Genomic DNA, 20,885 nt, shown 5'->3' on the forward strand with positions numbered 1-20,885 from the left:
AATCTCAAGATACACTTACTCGAAGCACTCCTCAAAATGGAGAACATCAACATTTGTGCTGTAATTGGAGACCTGGTTTAAAACAGCAGAAAGCACCCCTGCACTACCAGGCTTTAACTCATTCCACACCTTTTGGCCCCAGAACATGGACCGAAGCTCCAAAGGCGGTGGTGTCTCCATATTCATTAAGGATATGCACACCTCCAGACTAGAAGCCCAGCATAATGCATCTGAGATACTTCAGGTACAACTAACATTGGGTAAGACGGTGATTCAGGTCATAGCCTGCTATAGGTCCCCAACCATGTCCAAAGACTCTCACTCCACATTCCTAAGCACCCTGGCAACTATGAGGGTCCAACCCAACACTCTCATACTACGTAACTTCAACTACCCATCCATCAACTGGGAAAACTACTCATGCACCAATACACTGGCCCAACACTTCCTGGAATGCATCAATTCCAATGCCCTGGACCAGCTCATTCGTACCCACACTCCCCTACTAGAGGAAGCAATATCCTTGACCTGGTTATTACTAACATGGGCAACCGTTGCTCTACACCAATAGTCAATTCCTCCCTGATTAGATCTAACCACAAACTAATCACCATGGACATCCACAGCTCACCCACACCCCCCACAAAGGTAACCACCATGAAAAACTTCTCCAAAGCTAACTTTGGGCTCCTAAAAACAGAGGTGGCTAACTTCACGACACCCATGTCAATGGAAAATAGATGCATGACTGCCGAATCATACACCAGTGCATTGTATGAACATGTACATAAATGCATGGAACTAGCCACACCCAGAAGAATCAAGATGCTCTCCTCCAAAAAAAAGGAATCCAATTTGGTGGTCCCCTGCCACTAATAAACTCTACAACAGAAGGAAGAAACTTTTGCAGAGAAAGGTAAAGTCCCAAGACTGGAAAAACTCCCTTATTAGCCTCAACAAAAAGTTGAGATCCCTTGTCAAAACCTCTAAAGCCAGCTATGATGGCAGAATTGCAGCAGACACTAAAAACAACCACAAAGCCTTATATAGTTATACCAAGAATCTCCACAGCAATACCCAGGTTAGATCTGAGTTACTGCACAATGGTACCTCCTATACTGAGCCATCAGATATTGCCAACATACTGGCCGACAGATTCAGTGCCAACTTTACCCCCCCAAAGGACCACTCACAATACCGGAGGAATGCCAGGCACCCACTGCAGCACAGGTTAAAGCTGCATTGTCCAAGGCCAAGAATTCAGCTTCCATGGGACCCAACAATCTCCTGGATGTGTTCTACATGAACTACAAAGTGAACTGGCACCACATCTGTGTGCCCTGTTCAGTCACAGCCTCTCCTCAGGCTTTGTCCCTACCAAATTGTGCACTACTACAGTCATCCCTCTCCATAAAGGGGGAGTGACTACAGACCCTGGGAATTATCATCCCATTAGCATGACGAGTCTGATATGTATGGCTATGGAGTGTATCATCATGGCCCTAATTAACAAGGATATAGGAAATCTCCAAACTCTAGATCCCATGCAATTTGGTTCTGTGAATGGTAGATCATGCTTGCTGAACCTGGTTGACTTCTTTGAGTCAATCACCAGAGCTGTGGATGATGGCAAGGCAGTTCATACAGCCTACCTCAATCTGGCCAAGGCCTTTGATACCATTCCCCACTCGGGCATTATTGATAAACTAACCAAACTAGGCATCAACCCCTGTATCACTAGGTAGGTTGCAAGTTGGCTCACAGATAGAACCCACAGTGTGAAAGTAGCGGACTCCAAGTCATACTGCCGACCAGTCATGAGTGGAATCCCACAGGGTGAAAGTAGCGGACTCCAAGTTATACTGCTGACCAGTCATGAGTGGAATCCCACAGGGATCAGTCCTGGGTCCTCTCCTGTTTGACACTTACTTCTCAGCAGTCCAGGCCAACACAGAGGGATTTTGGCTGACAATGGGAGTCCACTGAACATTGAAGGCATTATAAGAGATATGGGGACACAGGTTGACAGCAACCTCTCCTTCGACCACCACATTACCACTGTGGTCAGAAAGTCCTTCTATGTGGCACATCTCATTACCAAGGGTTTTGCATCCAGGAAGAAAGAGGTCATCATCTCTTTCTACTCTTCCTTCATTAGGCCAATCATCAAGTATAATGCCCCATTTTGGAATGTACCTCACAAGAGACATGCAACAGCTGGAATGGCCACAAAAGTACCTCACAAAAAGGATCCTAGGCCTTAAACACATGTCCTACATGGACAGTCTCAAAAAACTGCAGCTATTCTCTGTCTCATATCGTCTACTAAGAGGCGATCTCTGCTTGACTTACAATGCCATGTCTGACCCAGCTCTGTTAGAAATGCTACATCTAAAGAAATCCCAACCCTCTGCACCACATGCTCCAGAGACCTCAACCTCATTATCACAATCAACAAAACATGCTGGAGGGACAGGTTCATTATCCAGAGACTGCCCATGTCCTGGAACAGACTTCCCATACATTACAAGCAGAGCACCTCACTGGCCCTCTTCAAGAGAAATCTTGATGAGTGGATGGGAAATAGAAAGTTCACCCCGAGGATCACTCCAGTGGCTCTACTTGATAGAGGCACTGGGAAATAACGTCTGGTGGCATGATGCCAGGGCACTTCTACGGGTTAGGCTTGTAAAGGCTTCAGGGCCATTAGCCTAGTACACACCTATGAACCTATGAAATGCAGATTGCAAGTAGCAATGCTGCTAGAGACACATTTGGAAAGAAATGAGCATATGAATTTAACAAAGAAAGATTTCAGGATGGTTATTCAGCAGAATATCAGGGACAAAGGAAAAGAAGAGTAATTATGCTAACTGCTAGAGGGGCTCCAATAATGATATAATAGTATAAAAAAAAAGACAAAATTGGCAAATTTGTGGTATTAAGGGGCTAATGGCAAGGGAGGCAGATTATGCTGGTATGAATTTATATTCCACCAAAAACTGTTATTATAGAGCTTAAGAAAATGTTTAGAGAAATAATCAGCTTTCAGTGGGAAGTGTTACTTAGAGATGGGAAACGGAACTTGATTTGCAATAGTAAGGATGTATCAAGGGGACTTAAAAGGGAAAATGTGACGAGAGGTTACATTTCTGAAGAAATTTATGAACATATTTGGTATGAGATATGTGAATTCAATAATAGGAACTATTTCCCAAGGTACAATAACAGGGCTAAATTGCACAGAAATTACAATTCATAGGATCATGATTAACAGCTTCAAGAGACATCCAGTAACTATTTCAGATCATGCACTGATAAAAATCAAGACAAAACTGCAGGGTAATGAAGTAAAAATAAGACACTGTTGCTTTCTCACCTACCTGTTAAAAAGAGAGGAATTTAAGGAATGAGTAGTGGAACTTATTCGAGAGTTATTAGGGAAGATAAAAATATCTTCATAAGTTATAGCTAGTGAGCGAGATAAAATGAAAATTGAGCTTAAAAATAAAAAAAAGATATAATGTTAAGTAATAGGAATTACTTAGAAGGGCTGACAAAAGTTAGTGTTGCAGAATAAGGGGAATCTCAGAATAAGAAATGGCACAAATACAAAGTGCTAAAGAGAAAATAAGAGAGTATTTGGATAATATGCACGAGTTTAGAAAAATTGCTGTTAATTGACTATTTTTTAACTTTAGACCACAAAAACTTTTAGCAAAATGATACTGCTGTGGAAGTTTGGATGTTAGGAGAGAAGAAAGTGATAAAGATCTGGAAGATTTTATTTAACAGTACTTTAATAGGAGGAGAAGGCATCAATATGTAGGAATAAAGCTATGGTGGTTATCATCATCATCATCATCATCTCCTTTTTTCCATTTACATGGGGTCGGGGTATCGTGTTAACTGTTGCCAACTCTCTGGATTCAGTGCCACTCTCCTGCTTTCTTCAACACTCATGCCTGACTGTCGCAGATCTTCTTTCACACAATCCATCCACCTCTTTGCTGGACGCCCTCGCTTCCTCTTACCTTCTTCCTGTCTGTCCCAAATCTCCCTCACCAGATTGTCTTCTGCTTTTCTACACATGTGCCCATACCATCATAATATGTTCTCTTTGATCTTTTCTGCAATCGGAGCTACTTTGGCTTCTGCTCTTATGTCCTCATTTCTTCGCCTGTCCCGCAGTGTGCATCCTGCCACCTTTCTCAGGCACTTCATTTCCATCACCTCTAGCTTCTTCAACCTTTCTGCCTTTACTGCCCAGGTTTCTGTACCATACAGTAGTACTGGTCGCACCACTGTTTTGTACACCTTACTTTTCAGCTTCTTTGGCATTCTTCTGTCATATACTACTCTATGTCAGTTGGCTGCAGCCCCTCTGATTCTAGCTTTGACCTCTTCATTCAGACTTCCCTTCTCCTCAACCACCCCTCCCAGATACTTGAAGCTGTTTACCTGTTCCACTATCTTCCCATCTATCTCTATTCTCAGCTTCTTCTGATTTCCCCAATCTGCTGCCATTACCACTGTCTTATCTGTGCTTAGTTTCATCCCATGTGCCTTCAGATTTGCATTCCATTCTCCTATCCTTTGCTGAAGTTCTAGATCAGAGTCTGCCTGTACTGCCACATCGTCTGCATACAGCAGCTTTGTTGCTCTGACCCCTCCAACCTGTTTGCTGATGTAGTCCATTACCAGTATGAACAGCAGTGGGCTCAGAGCTGAACCCTGGTGTACACCCACTCACACTGGGAACCCCTCAGTGAGGCCAAACACTGTTCGTACTTGAGTCGGTTATATTATCTAAAAACAGTAAAGACGCGTCAGACGCAGCCTCATAGAAACCTATTTCAATTTTAAACCATGATTCTAGAGTGTTTACATGTATACTAGCTAAAAAAAAGGCAAATGTGATACCAAAATAGATAGATATGAATCAAGGTGGCTTTGTGGAGGGAAGGCAAACATTTGACAACATTAATAGAATAATGATGCTCCAGAAGGAAGCAGAATGTAAGAAAATACTGCTGTTGTTAGTGGGTCTTGAGACACAGAAAGCATTTGCTAGAGTAAGTTGGGATATTATGAGTAGGGGAATGGAAGTATTTGCTTTCCCTGATACAATAATAGCGGTATCAGTGGTGAAACAGGTAGCACACTTGTCTTTGGTGCAGAAGGGTGTGGGTTCTACTCCCAGACCAGGCAAAAAAATTACTGACACTGCAGTGCATCATGTTGGAGGTGCTGTACCCCTGAGTGTGCTGTCCTTTGGATGAGACATTAAACCGAAACTCCATCTGCTTGAGTTGGTGTTAGCTCAGGTAAAAGATCCCATAGCACCTATCAAAAAAGAGTAGATGAAGTTCTCTGATGTCTTGGTCAAATTTCCCCTAGTAGTATAAATATCACCTCAAGTCTTCTCTGAAAAGAGGCTACTAGCGTAGTGGGACTAACTCAGTCAATAAAGGATAAATATAATAAGTAAATAAATAAATAAAAATAAGGTTAATTTGGAGGATGTATAAAGGATCAGAGGAAAGACTTAAAGTGGGAGGGTTCCTCTCTGATAAGTTCTGTTTGAAGTGAGGAACCAAGCAGTGATCTCCTCTTTCCCCTTTGTTATTTGCTTTATATTTAGAGCCACTGACAAAGAAAATAAGGGACAAAAGAAATGCAAAAAATATAATTGGCATGGTAATCTAGAGAAGTTGGCTTTATGTGCAGATATTATTTTGCACCTGATAAATCCAGAAAAGGACATTTTATTACTGTTGAACATTTTGAGACAGTTTCAAGTCTTTTTATAACATAAAATTAGTAAGATAAAACAAAGGCTATAGCCATATATTATATACCCACATATGAATTGGTTCAGCAATACCCATATTTATGGGGACATAAGAAGAAGCATTTAGGAGTACGGATTAAAATGTCTTCTGTTACGGCAGCTAAGTAGATATGTGGGAAGACACTAAACAAATGATAATACAAAAACTGAGAAACTGGAAGCTCTTGTTCATGGATATGGATAGTAATATACAAACAGTTAAAACACTTTTAGTCCCTTTAGTTTTATATATGGGCCAGGCCTATTTTTATCAACCAGAAGAGACGTTGCAGACAATAATTAATAAAGGGTTGAAGGAACAGTGGGTGAAACTGCTTAGCTGTAAAGTATTTATTCATATCAAATATTCCTAAACCAACTTGCTCTATTGGAAATTATCACACCTAACTCTTGCCTTCTGGGGAGAAAGAAGGCAAGAGTTAGGCGGGATAACTTGATCCTTCCGATAGAGCAAGTTTGGTTTAGGATTACTTGATAAGAAGGGATATTTTAGAGCTAAGCAATTAAGACCCAAATAAATAACACAAGCAGAAGGTTATAATGGTTATAATTCAAAATGAAAAGTGTTAATGATGATGAAGCAGGGGGTGGGGTTCAAGAAATAAAAAGAGAGTGGGAATTTGGATGCAGATCCCTAAAGAGAATAATAGCAACCATACAGAATACTGTATTCATAAAGTAGCAGAAAGTATTCTAAGAACTAAGCCAACATGAGAATGGAGAAAGGAGATTTTGCCAATAGGGGTGACTGCAAGTAGGGGTAGAGAAAATATGTAAGAGGGAGCTGGAATTTACTAGAGAAAACTGGCAAAGGAACCGAGTTATTAGGAGGAAATAACTAGAGAGTGAAAGGTAAAAGAGTGGGATGAGGCCAAGAAGACGTTTGGACTGTAGCTAGAGATTGCCTTTCCTACCAGCGATTGATATCCTATCGAATTACAGACATAGAGAAATGGATGGGGGAATCTTAAATGAAAGACCTACTCTAGTAGAGATTTTGGTTGAATCTAGAACAGAAGCTGCTGTTAAAAAAATGGATAATTAGTAGGGCATATAAAGTATTCTATGATAAGTATAAGAATCAGTCACAGAAGGTTAGAAAAGATTGGGAAGAGAGAATGGAAAAGCTCCTAAGTATGCAACAAAGTTCAGAAGGTTTAGGATCTTGGCTTGGAGATGTTTGCATAGGTATTTTTATACCCCAAGCAAACTTCAAAGATGTTTTCCTCAGGTAAATAGCAAATGGAGGTGTGATGGGGAAGAACATGGTAACCTAGAACATATGTTTTGGGAGTGCAATGAGTTGGCAGATTTAAAAAATTCCCTATAGAGTACTATGTCAGAAATATTGGGTGGGTAAATGGCTGTAACTAAGGAAATTATTTTTTTGAGCTGGGACACAGGATCTCGATTTCCTACACATAAGTAATGCTTTATTAAGTTTAATTCTGTTGGCTGCCAGAAAAGTAATTACTACAAAATGGAAATCAAAGTCTAAACCAACTGTAATCGAAGTACTGAATCTTTTAAAAGAGATAAAATAATTAGAGGGATGTTTAGAAAAGGGAATGGGCAAATTTCTTAGAAATAAGTGGAAATTGTGGGAACAACAATGTTCAGAAGGAGAAGGAGTGAGATTTAAGGGAAGACAGCAATTTATGCAATGCTGGACTGAGGATATTTACAAGGAAAGAAAAGATATGTGATGCATGAAGCATGTAAATAGAAAAAATATTAATATGGTTTGTTTTCTTTTCTGTTAATATATGTTTGCCTATGTCTTAAGTGATAATTTAATAAAGGTATTTTTTTTAAAAAGCCTTGCCTTACATTCCCACTGTAGTTTTTAGCCCTTAAGTTTTGTGTATGAATAACCCAGAGGCAGGCAGAACGAAGACATTTTGGGACATTTACTTGTTGCCTCTATCCCTTGAGGAACATGAGTGCCAAACAGTGGGTGAATTTGCAGTTTCCCATCCATTTGTCCAAATTATATTTGAATAGAGAAGCATGTCACTTTTGTCCACAGTTCCAGCCATGACCTGGCTATCTCACTACTGTAGGTCCCATCCACACATGTGGTGATAATGGCCCTTTCATTGCCCCACTAATGTTTGTGATGTGTAATCTTTCCATGCTACTCATTTAGTGGATTAGGCCTCAGTAACAAATTTATAGCATAGTATTACTTTATTTTTCCTCCTATTGCCAGTACATGTTCACCATGACAGGTCAATAAATGTAATGTGCTAAACAACAAATTAACTTGTACTCGCAACTATTATACTGAATGCTATATATTGTTTACTTTTTGAAAAGTAAATTCTGCATTTATACTGTCTGCTCAGTGCTCTTTATTATTCAGTGACTGTGTAACTGCTGTTCAGAGCGATACAGTACTTTTTACAAGTGCTTGTACTATATTTATACATACTGGCTAAGGATGTAGAGTTGTCTGTGACTGGGTCTCTAGTTCATTTTTTTTCTTACACCAGACCACCACAGCATGCCTCTTTGACCCTCTTCAAAAAGAACCTTGACGATTGGATGGGAGATAGGAAATTCACCCCGGGATCACGTCAGTCGCCTTGCTAGACAGGGGACCAGGGAAGTAAATATTCTGGGAAGAAATAGCCAGGGAACTGATATCGCTAGGCTTGTATAGGCCCTAGGGTTGATAGCCTACTACCAACCTATGAACCTATGCAAGTAAATTCAAAAGAGCATGTGTTTGTTCTGGCCTGTGCTTCCTAATACATCTATTTTATACTATCCCTTATTAATCAAGTTTTGTACTTCATGGTTTTGCATATTCACAGGACATCTCGAGATAACAAGAAATAAAAAAAATATACTAAAAAAATTCTTTATTGGGCAGAATAACCAGTTATTCATTTGTCAACAATCTGTTATTCCATTCTTTTCTTTCTTCCTCCAATTCCTTTTCATGTGTCAAAAATGCCAAAATCCAGTTACATGCCCTTGAATTTCTCCTTAATTGCACTTGGTTAGAGAAACAATACTAAATTATTTGGCACTCATGTTGTTTTGGAGGGGGCAGTCCATTATTTTTGGATTATTTGTTTTTAGTAAGGGATCCAGGAACAGAATTCCAGTCAAAAGTGAAGATTCACTATATGTGTCCATATCTATCTATATTTACACACACAAAAACACACACACACACACTCTCACACAGTTTGTATTTATATATATATATATATATATATATATATATATATATATATATATATATATATATATATATATATATATCTATATATATATATATATATGTATGCTATACATGCATATGATTGACCGTTGGATAGTCGATTGAGTATAGCCGAAAGGAGTGCGGCAACATCCCAAAAAAAGCGATTGCAAGTGTTGCGAATCACAAAATATCACCCCCTTTTTGACTTATGGTAGCACTCGTTTAGGTCGGAGAGTGGTTGGAAGTGTCGAATTCAGTGTTTTTCTGACATTTTGGCATAACGGGATTCACGGACAAAACTCGGTGTCATACATAGTCGAGTAATGTGCGCTTGACCATAATGAATGTAAACCTATATATATATATATACATATATATATATATATATATATATATATATATATATATATATATATAAACCCAGCCACTGGGGATGCACAAGCCAATGCATTTCTTCGTGTCAGTCCCAAGCCCGGATAAATGGGGAGGGTTGTATCAGGAAGGGCATCCAGCGTAAAATATTTTCAAATGAGATATGCGGAAAACAATACAGATTCACATACTGGATCGGTCGAGGCCCAGGTTAACAACGACCGCCACCAGTACTGTTAGCCAATAGGGTGCTGGCAGAAACTGGGCTACTATTGGCTGAAGGAGGAGAAGGAGAAGAAGAGGGGGAAGGCATGCTCAAATGCAGGAAGAGAGGAGAAAGGTTAGGAGTGTGGTAGCGAGGGTAAGAAATTTGAATGTTGGCAGTAGGACTGGTATAAGGAGAGAGCTAGCAGATATGATGGACAGAAGGAAGGTTGATATATTGTGTGTGCAAGAGACCAGGTGGAAGGGGAGTAAGGCAGGTGTATTGGAGGCAGGTTCAAATTGTTCTGGCATGGTGTGGATGGGAGGAGAAATGGGGTAGGGGTTATCCTGAAGGAACAGTATGCCAAGAGTGTTTTGGAGGTGAAAAGAGTGACAGATAGAGTGATGTTTATGAAGATGGAAAGTGATGGTGTAATGATGAATGTTGTTAGTGCATATGCTCCGCAAGTTGGGTGTGCGATGGATGAGAAAGAAAAATTTTGGAGCGAGTTGGATGAAGTGGTGATGACTGTACCCAAGGGTGAGAAAGTGGTGATTGGAGCAGATTTCAATGGGCATGTTGATGAAGGGAACAGAGGGGATGAGGAAGTGTTAAGTAGGTATGGTGTTAAGGAAAGGAATGCAGAAGGTCAGATGGTAGTGGATTTTACAAAAAGGATGGACAGGGCTGTGGTGAATATGTATTTTAACAAGAGGGAAGAGCATAGGGTGACATACAAGAGTTGAGGGAGATGCACACAGGTGGATTATATCCTATGCAGGAGGGCCAGTATGAAGGAGATTAGGGACTGTAAAGTGGGGACGGGGGAAATTGTAGTTAGGCAGTGTAGAATGATGTTCGTGATCAAGAAGAGGAGGAGGAGTGTGAGGGCAGCACCAAGGATCAAATGGTGGAAATTGAAAAAGTGTGATTGTGAGGTGGAGCTCAGAGAAGAGTTAAGACAGGCACTGGGTAGCAGTGAAGAGTTACTGAACAGCTGGGTAACTACAGCAGAGCTAGTAAGGGAGACTACTAGAAAGGTGCTTGGTGTGACATCTGGACAGAGGAAGGAGGACAAGGAGACCTGGTGGTTGAATGAGGATGTACACGAGAGTATATAGAGAAAGAAGTTGGCAAAGAAGAAGTGGGATTGTCAGATAGATGAAGAAAGTAGACAGAAGTATAAGGGTGAGGTGCATGGCAAAGAGAGAGGTGGCAAAGGCTAAGAATAAGTTGTATGGAGAGTTGTTTGAAAGGATGGACACTAAGGAGGGAGAAAAGGACCTGTACTGATTGGCTAGACAGAGGGACCCAGCTAGGAAAGATGTGCAGCAGGTAAGGGTGATAAATGATGAGGGAAACATACTCACAATCGAGGAGTGTGTGTTGAACTGATGGAAAGAGTACTTTGAGGGGCTGATGAATAAAGAGAATGAGAGAGAGAGAAGATTGGATGATGTGGGGATAGTGAATCAGGAAGTGCAACGGATTAGCAAGGAGGAAGTAAGGATAGCTATGAGGAGGATGAAGAATGGAAAGGCTGTTGCTCCAGATGACATAACTGTGGAAACTTGGAGGTGTTTAGGAGAAATGGCAGTGGAATTTTTAACCAGATTGTTTAATGAAATCTTGGAAAGTGTTTTGGTACCATTTTTTAAGAATGAGACTAATGTGCAGAGCTGTAGTAACTACAGAGGGATACAAAATGATCAGTCACAGCATGAAATTATGGGAAAGAGTAGTAGAAGCTAGGTTAAAAAGGGAGGTGATGATTAGTGATCAGCAGTATGGTTTCATGCCAGGAAAGAGCACTACATATGTGATGTTTGCTCTGAGAGTGTTGATGGAGAAGTACAGAAAAGGTCAGGAGGAGTTGCAATGTGTCTTTGTGGACTTAGACAAAGCATATGACAGGGTGCCTAGAGAGGAGTTGTGGTATTGTATGAGGAAGTCGGGAGTGGCAGAGAAGTATGTAAGAGTGGTACAGGAAATGTACAAAGGTAGTATGACAGTGGTGAGATCTGCAGTGAGAGTGACAGATGCGTTTAAGGTGGAGATGGGATTACATTAAGGATCAGCTCCGAGCCCTTTCTTATTTGCAGTGGTGATGGACAGGCTAACAGACGAGATCAGACAGGAGTTCCTGTGGACTATAACGTTTGCAAATGACATTGTGATATGTAGTGAGAGTAGGGAACAGGTTGAGGAGACCCTGGAGAGGTGGAGATATGTTCTAGAGAGGAGAGGAATGAAGGTCAGCAGGACTAAGACAGAATATATGTGTGTGAATGAGAGGGAGGATAGAGGAATGGTGAGGATGCAGGTAGTAGAGTTGGCAAAGGTGGATGAGTTTAAATACTTGGGATCAACAGTTCAGAGTAATGGTGAGTGTGGAAGAGAGATGAAGAATAGAGTACAGGCAGGGTAGAGTGGGTGGAGAAGAGTGTCAGGAGTGATTTGTGACAGACGAGTACTAGTAAGAGTGAAAGGGAAGGTCTATAAGAGGGTAGTGAGACCAGCTATGTTATATGGGTTGGAGACAGTGGCATTGACAAAAAGGCAGGAGTCAGATCTGGACGTGGCAGAGTTAAAGATGTTAAGATTTGCACTGGGTGTGACGAGGATAGACAGGATTAGGAATAAGTATATTAGAGGGTCAGCCCAGGTTGGATGGTTTGGAGACAAAGCCAAAGAGGCAAGATTGCATTGGTTTGGACATGTGCTTAGGAGGGATGCTGGGTATATTGGGAAAAGGATGCTAAGGATGAAGCTGCCAGGTAAGAGGAAGGCCTAAGATAAGGTTTGTGGTGAGAGAGGACATGAAGGTGGTTGGTGTGACAGAGCAAGATGCAGAGGACAGGAAGAAATGGAAACAAATGATCTGCTGTGGCGACCCCTAATGGGAACAGCCGAAAGATGAAGAAGATATATATATATATATATATATATATATATATATATATATATATATATGTGTGTGTGTGTGTGTGTGTGTGTGTGTGTGTGTGTATGTGTGTGTTTTTATAAATATACGTGTTTATGTATTAGTATGTATGTATGTGTGTATATATATATATATATATATATATATATATATATATATATATATATATACACATACTCTCACATATGTAGAAGACACATGCACATCCTTTTAAAAAATTAGTGTTAGTTGTATCGATAGCTTACATTTTAGCTCCCATTAGTGGATGGTTGATGGTGCAGTTCATGAAAAAGCTGCAGACAGTAATAAGACAAATTGACAGGAAGAACTTAACTTGTGTGGTAATGAAGCTGCAGACACCAGTGTCTTTCTAGGTGACAGCAGACAGTTATGCCAGCTAAAGAAGAATTATACAGTTTTTGGCAAACAACAAACACAATGTATATGCAAAATCCCTAAAAGCCTGGCCTTTACGTTCTCCACAATCATTTTACTTTCCCTAACCCTGAGGTCAGTGTTAACAGAAAAAAAAAATAACCATCCACATACCCAGTTCATGTATGTATGTAAAACTGTATGTATTCTAGAAATACAGGTACTTACACAGATAATCCAAAACTTAAAATAACTGTTTTTGCTGTAAAGTAAGCATCCTGTACCTTCCAGGTGAAGGCTTTGCCCCAAACCCAACCATATATTCTTACTTCAAGGTGAATCCAACTCAGAGAAGGTGTAGGCATTCATAAAAAATGTAAAAATGTGTGCTCTTTCTCTAGGAGCTGTTCACCTCTGAGCTCAAAAATACATACATTTAAAGGTAAAACAGAATGCTATGATAGGCACCAAGCAAGAATAACATAGGATTAAACTGTACCTCAAGTTGAGAAAAGAAAAAATAGACAAATTATTCTCAAGCAAGTCAAAGTAAAATATAAAAATACAGCTTCATGGGAGTGGGGTGGAGTCTTGAACTGTACTACCTAAAGCCAAGATACAGTATAAATTATAAAAAGGGTTCAGATAAGTTTGTGACATAACAATGAAACGAGGAGACAAGGGTATAGGGTGGGCAGCTGTGCAGTGACTTGCTAAAAAACGTTCGTTTGTTTTTTCAGCATCTGTACTTGCTTATAATGATAATACTTAAATTACTTGCAGTATTAGTTGTTTGTCCAGTCATATCCTTCAGTAGTATCTGAACTCGACAAGAGTACAGTGCACTGTATAAAATATTAATGAAAGTACAGGCAATCAACATTTTTATTCAATGAACTGGCTATGGCACATACAAAAATTAAAGGATGGGGCTAAGACATAAACTTGTATAGGAAGAGACATCATTTTCATTCAAAATTTTGCTCTGTGGCTCTTAAAACCGGATTTGTTTATGAAATTATGGTGGATTATAAATACTAATAAGGATCAGTAAATACTGATAATCAAGTTATAGACTAGTTTTATTTCAGAAACTACACGTTAATTGCCATTTTCTTTTCATCATACTTTCTAAGTTAATAGTATCGATTTTTTAAAAATGTCCCCAGTTCAGGACCTTCTGTGCTTTGTCCCCAGTTCTGGAGGTTAAAAAAACAGAGCTATGCATGAACTACTGAAAGCTAAACATAAATGGCAAATGTTAAATACTTATGGGTATTATGCATTTAACAGAAAGGCCTTCTTAAAAAAATTCCAGAAATATTAGAAGATTTTTAACTAAATATTACTTATTTTATGTATCTTTAAACATAAGTAATTGAGGAGTAATGTAATGTAATTGATGGTGGGCATATGGTATTTAAATTATTCAGTGCATCTGTAATTTCTAAAATTTTAATGAAATCACAGTAGAAGTACAGCTTTACTGTACAACAAACATTTTACCTGCTATCACACCACTTTGTCATTTTTAAAATAAAACAATGTCTATACTGAAACTAGGGCACAAAAACATGCACACACATACTTTGGTACTGGAGGGTTTGAACAGTGCCCTATCACAGCTTGTGTGTCATTAACTCATACTTGTAAATACCCTCCTTCAAGGAGATGGGAACCTGTAACTTCTTGTCCAAAGACTGAACTGTATTTTTCTATCAAATGCACATTTGCCAGCCTTTTTCACAGTTCCCAGTACTGATGGGGTACATACACACACAAAAACCTCCAACATCAAGAAATTTTGTAATAATAGGAAATAAATGAGACATCTTTATCTTGCAGTGGATCCATACCAAATGCAGCTAAACTTTGGAAAAGCAGTCCATCTAGTTCTTAAATACTCTTTCTTTCTACTCCCTCATTATATTGCTGTCTCAAATACTAGGGAAAAATAGACATATTCAGACTGGTAAGTGTACCCTACCTGTGAAAAAGATGTAGTCAAACTTCTCTTCCAGAAGTTCAGTAGTTTCTTTCACTCCTCCACAGACAACTGCAAAACAGTCCTGGAAAAGAAATAACAGTGTTTCAGCAATCATGAAACAGTCCCAAAACATTAACAGCAACATTTTAGCAGTCATTTCATGCATGTAACTTAGACAGCATGACCTGAAAAGCAGGGAAAAAAGTGAAAAGGACAGCAAGGTGCAGAATGAGAAGACTAACCCAGCAACCCAAAGACATGCAACATAACATCGGAGGCAGGATTTGAACTCTTGACAAAGCAAGTGCTTATTTTTCTTAGATCATTAGAGATATACACACCCATGACATCATGTTTTCGGAATTCTTATAGTCTTTTCTTCAGTTCCCTTATGTAAATAACAATACATCCTCTCATTACTTCTTGACACCTATCCAGTGTTGTCACTGCCATATAAATATCTTTATTCCAAACAAAGGGTAAGATATTTTCCAGGACCAATATGCATGACTACAAGTCAGGCCTCTAGAAGTTGCAGGTAGTCTGGTTTTAGACTAGCTTGACCAGGGTAGAGGTGGCGAATGTGACCTCCCTACTAAACCTGGTCCACAATTCCCTTATATAGCTGGGAGTGGTACGTTGTGAGGGTGTAGATGTTTTGTATATGCATTTTAAGCATTCATTTTTGAAAGACAATTGCTTAACTTTTTTTTCCTGCTAACCAAAGGATTTACTTATGTTCTATGCAGTATATGTGTATCCGCAGATAATACTGGCAATTATTTTTTCATGCATACACACAGACACACACACATGCACACGCACTTGCACGCATGTATGCTTATGTGCAAACACACACACACACACTCATACTCACTCTCACTTTCACACTGCATGCTTACCTACAGTCAATGACATATCTTTCAAGTGTTGGATGAAACTAGAGCAACCAGATAAAACTGACACAGAGATAGGGGAGGCATGCAGACAACATACAGAAAGAATCATAAACAAGAACTTAGCCACAGAATCAAGCACTATGAGATATCAATGCTATTCACTGTGATGAGTTGCTTTCTCACATATCTTGTCCAGATGACCAAAGATAGTCACTTATTTTGAGCAACACTGATGTTTGACTAAGATGGAAAGTGACAGAAAAAATAACAGCCAACTTGTTGTTCTTAGATACACTGCAGAGCCTCCCACCCCACACATATATGCATGCATTAGCCATAGCAGTTATCATTGTCCATGGATTTTAGTAAATATAATACATTGCATGACATTGTTTCTGCCAAACCAGGTCAGTGTCAGTTTAATTGTGACTAAACAACAGCAAAGATGAGCCATGTTTATCCATAAATAGCCTCTGTACCGGTCAATTGCAGCCATTTTATTGACTATGAACATCTCAGATGTCTGATTGTGATAAAAAATGGCCCAGTAAGGTATTCCAACTTGCTTAACACAAATGCACACTAATCCTTAAAAGCCATATTAACAGCCGTTTATTTGATCAAACAACAAGGATGGTCATTTTCATCCACAGACAGCCCTCATACTCAGTAATTATAACCAGTTTTATAACTGCAGACACTTCAAATGTCTGGAATAAAAATAACTACAGTAATAAATTTCAAATTTGTTTCAGACAAACACATAGTAGTCATTAAAGGTACTGCAACGTGCTTCACATAAATACACACTAGTTATGCAAATTCAGATTAATAACTGCGCAATCTGATAAAAATGACTACATGGTCAATCACTTTTATCCACAAAGACAGCCTCACACTCAGCAGTTGTAGCCACTTGGTTGACTGTATATGCCTGAGATTTCTGGCTATAATAAAGTGGTAAAACCGATATATTTTAACTTTGTTGCACACAAATGCATAACAGGCTTGCCAAACATAGCACCACTTAATAATCACCACAGTAAGATATTTCACCTTTATTGTAGACAAGCACACATCAGCCCTGCCAATCTAAGGAAAACCTAGAAACAAACATACTACATTTGTATGTTACAAAATATGTGATTAATTATAATTTTCTTTCTTTTTTCATGTATTCTCTAGTTACAAAATTCATCATTTGCAGGATTACAAGACAGCCAATGCTTGTCCTAGTACTCAGTCTGGAATCATGGCATCGGGACAACCTATTCAAACTTTGGAAAATTGTACTGACATTTCTGAAGTAACCATAAGCTTTTGCAGCTGGAAAAAAACATGATTTAGTATAACTGGTCTTCCTTAGCAAGGGTTCTGGGCAACTCTCCATGTTTCCCCCTAATGCTAGCCCAGAGTAGCAGTGACAGTAATGGTGGTTCATTGATGGGACTCTAGCAACAAGATGATGTTTATGATCTGGTATGACTTCTCTTGATCAGGCAAGTAGTTAGTCATGCTCACCATTGGAATACCTAGCATGATTGCCTTGGCCTGAAATTGTATAGGTAGCCATTTCCAGCTCTTTTGGGTGGTAGGGGAGTACGGATATTGACAATCATCCACCTCCTTGACAGAAGAAGGTAGCTGTACAGTTATGAAGTATATTATCAGGTTGACTGCTCTCATTTCATGGTCTGTTTCCTGAAGTCACGTCACTGACAGCAAAGATGCACATATGCTCTCTTTGCATGTGCAGGGGTCTAACCAGGCATCCATCACAGCAGCTGTAGTATACCAAATGATTTTTTGGGATGAGAGGATGTAACTCATTGCACAGTGCGTTTGGAAGGATTCTTTATTAATAGTTTCAAGATATATCATATTTTAAGACAAGTGATTGAGCCAGGTACATGAGGAGCAAGCATGTTAGATGTTGTCTTTATCGGAGGTGCAGCTAGCTATTCTTGTGATGGTGCTGACCCCCATTCTGGAACACTCTTCTTCTCTTAGCTCCTTATAAACTTAGCCAGTAATACACTGAAGATACAGAGTGCTCTGGCATTTCACTCTTGATTGTAAATGTAGTGCACTGATGACCCACCAGGATCTGCAAATCAAGCCCATTAATATTTTGTACCTAGGGCAGCTCCCCCCTTTGCCCCACCCTAGCTGCACCTCTGTTTTTTATGAAATCAGTAGAATTCTTATTCTGAAACATATTTCCTCCTGTTAGGGATAGCGATCATGTGTCCATTTTAAGTGAGTAACTGCAGAAGCCATTTCAGAAGAGAGCAGTCATGGTAACATCTAAATGACACAAAGTAATCTCACAATTGCTGACTGTAATAAAGTGAATGACGTCCTTAAGGTAGTGGAACTGGGACAGTTAATGGCAGGTATCATCTCTCAAGAGAAAATGTTTTAAAATTGAGTCTTCTGAATCTCTGGACCTGTGGCATAGAGGGACAAAACTCAAACTATGAGCAGAATGCAGAAATAGGCCAGTTGCAAGAGTTAAGTCTGTGGTAAAAAAGGCCTGTTATTGAGATCATGGAAACTAGCAATTCAGGTGAACAGGCCCTTGTCTGCTGACATTACAGCAATCATCACTGTCAGTCAATGCATTGAGTTGACAGAGACTTTCCCTATTCCTTCCCATGTATACACATATCCAGAGCCACACACACACACACACACACACACACACACACACACACATGGACACATCATCATACCTCTTACATGTCCCTGAATGTACAGAATGTCCCAGATTTGTTACTGTCCCTTGTAAATCACAAATGATTCAATAATGCCAGACATTAAGAGTTTCATTCTTCTTCTTATTGTTCAGTAAATGCATCAGGATACAAGACCTGTTGCTCTATTACATTTTTAAGTGGATTACATTAATATGTAGGAAGGCTCCCTGGTATTGTCTAGTGTTCCCCAATTGGCTTTGTCTGGAAGTCTTGAGCATGGCTCCCATATGTTATAGACCATTATATTCAGTCAGTAATGCCAGACATTAGAGTTTTATACTTTTTTGTCCCTATTATTCTTCATGGTGCAAAATTTGAGTTGTATTAACTTTTTAAATAGAATAGAGTCATATTAAAGAGTGTGTTTCATGCCCCCCGAAGGACTGCAGGAATTGCTCATTGGTCAGAGGTAAAGTAGCCTTTACACACACACACACACACACACACACACACACACACACACACACACACACACACACACACACACACACACACATACACACACACTTAACCTGCTTATCCTCTAACCATCTACTGTGACTTTTCATCAGACACACACTCACATACACACATAGACACACACACCTAATCTACCTGTCTTGTAACTAACCATCTACTGTAAATATTCACCAGACAGACAGTCACACATGCACTCCTTGGAATCCACTCATACCTCTGAATACATACACACACACACACACACACACACACACACACACACACACACACACACACACACACACACACACACATACACACACACACACACCTAACCTGCTTATCCTCTAACTAACCATCTACTGTAACTTTTCAGCAGACATGCATTCACATACACACACACAGAGACACACACACCTAATCGACCTATCTTGTAAATATTCAGCAGACAGACACTCACACATGCACTCTCTGGACTCCACTCATACCTCTGAATACACTCATGCATGCAGTGACACACACACACACACACACATGCGCACACACAGACCCACACACACACACACACACCAAGACATTACCTATCCACTAGATTCCTTGGAATGTACCTTTGAAAGTAATGGGTGAACATGAGTTTTTGATTGAGTTAATTACTACAGCTGGCAGTAAGGATTTATGCAGCCAAGTAGTTCTACAAATTGCTTGGCTGCATAAAGCACTTACTGCAGCGTTTCCAAGGAAACATCTTTTGGCTAATTAGTATAAGCTGCTCACCTGGAATGCATGCCTAGCACTTGCAGTAGGACAGAGAGGCAGCCCAGCTTGGTGCTGCACCTCTTCACGGTAAATACTGTGGTAAGGCTCTTTGAGAAATGGAAATGGCTACTGCTAATTGTAAAAAGGGCTTGCCACTACAGGTAACCTTTCTGAATCATGGCTTGTGTCTCAAATGACATATGTTTGAATAGTGGTAATGGAAGCTGGAATAGACAGAGGGGGGATGGAAGTGAGTAACATTTGTCAGCTCAGTGATCCCTTGGGGGAGAGTGGTGGTTTGACTTGGTACCAGACACCTGCATAAGACTGCAGCAATACATCTGACAGCCTAAAGGCTGAAGTGACACTGCACTGCAGAGTAAGCTGGCAGGCTAATGAGCACAAATATATGTGAGCTTTGCCTGAAGCAATGTTAAGTGGTGTCACAGCTGTCTGATGGAGGTTGAGCCTAGGTAGGGATGGGGAAGTCTACATAACTTGACAGACTGGATGACTGCTTAACTCCTGTCTCTCATCTCTAAGGGAAATGAATGGGTTAATATGGCTCTCCCCTTAATCAATGAATGAATGGATAATAAAGCTGTCACCTCAGGGCAATGAATGAACTGATTAGGAGCACAATGGGGAGCCACTGGTAGGGTTGTGAGAATGAAAAAAGAAATAAGCCTGCCAAAGTTAGGTTCTATACGATAAATAAATGTTATACAAAGGCAAAATAAAGTAGGACAGCAGTTGCTAATTAAAGAAATGACAAATAGAAAAATAATAAAACTTTCCCTTTACAATATGTAAAGTAACAATGTAAACACTTCCTTCCTCATCGCTACTTCCCCCAGTACCCGGACATCTATAAAATACAGATTCCTGTACTTAATTATACTACTCTTCATCTTATCCTCTGTTCTTCTCCTCCTACTGTGCCATCTTTCACCCTACCATGACTCAATAATATATGGCAAGATCTCTGCAACTCTGTCCCAACTACCTATCTATACTTCCTCTTTACACTCTCCACACATTGCACCAAACCTACTCAATATAGCTCCTTATCTTTATTC

At 39.7% G+C, this 20,885-nt stretch overlaps 1 protein-coding gene across 7 annotated transcripts in view; it reads right to left on the reverse strand.

Moving 5' to 3' along the window:
• ALDH3B1 (aldehyde dehydrogenase 3 family member B1) overlaps positions 1 to 20,885 on the reverse strand; it is a 1,341,938-nt gene that overhangs the window by 335,347 nt on the left and 985,706 nt on the right. For all 7 annotated transcript variants that reach the window (XM_044084078.1, XM_044084076.1, XM_044084080.1 and 4 more), the window contains one exon: positions 14,955 to 15,036. In XM_044084078.1, coding sequence (XP_043940013.1) covers positions 14,955 to 15,036 — 82 coding nt within the window. The remainder of the gene's footprint in view (positions 1 to 14,954; positions 15,037 to 20,885) is intronic.

This window comes from Protopterus annectens, chromosome 9.part0, assembly GCF_019279795.1.
Source record: "Protopterus annectens isolate FY-2018-M chromosome 9.part0, PAN1.0, whole genome shotgun sequence".
Classification (NCBI taxonomy): domain Eukaryota; kingdom Metazoa; phylum Chordata; order Ceratodontiformes; family Protopteridae; genus Protopterus; species Protopterus annectens.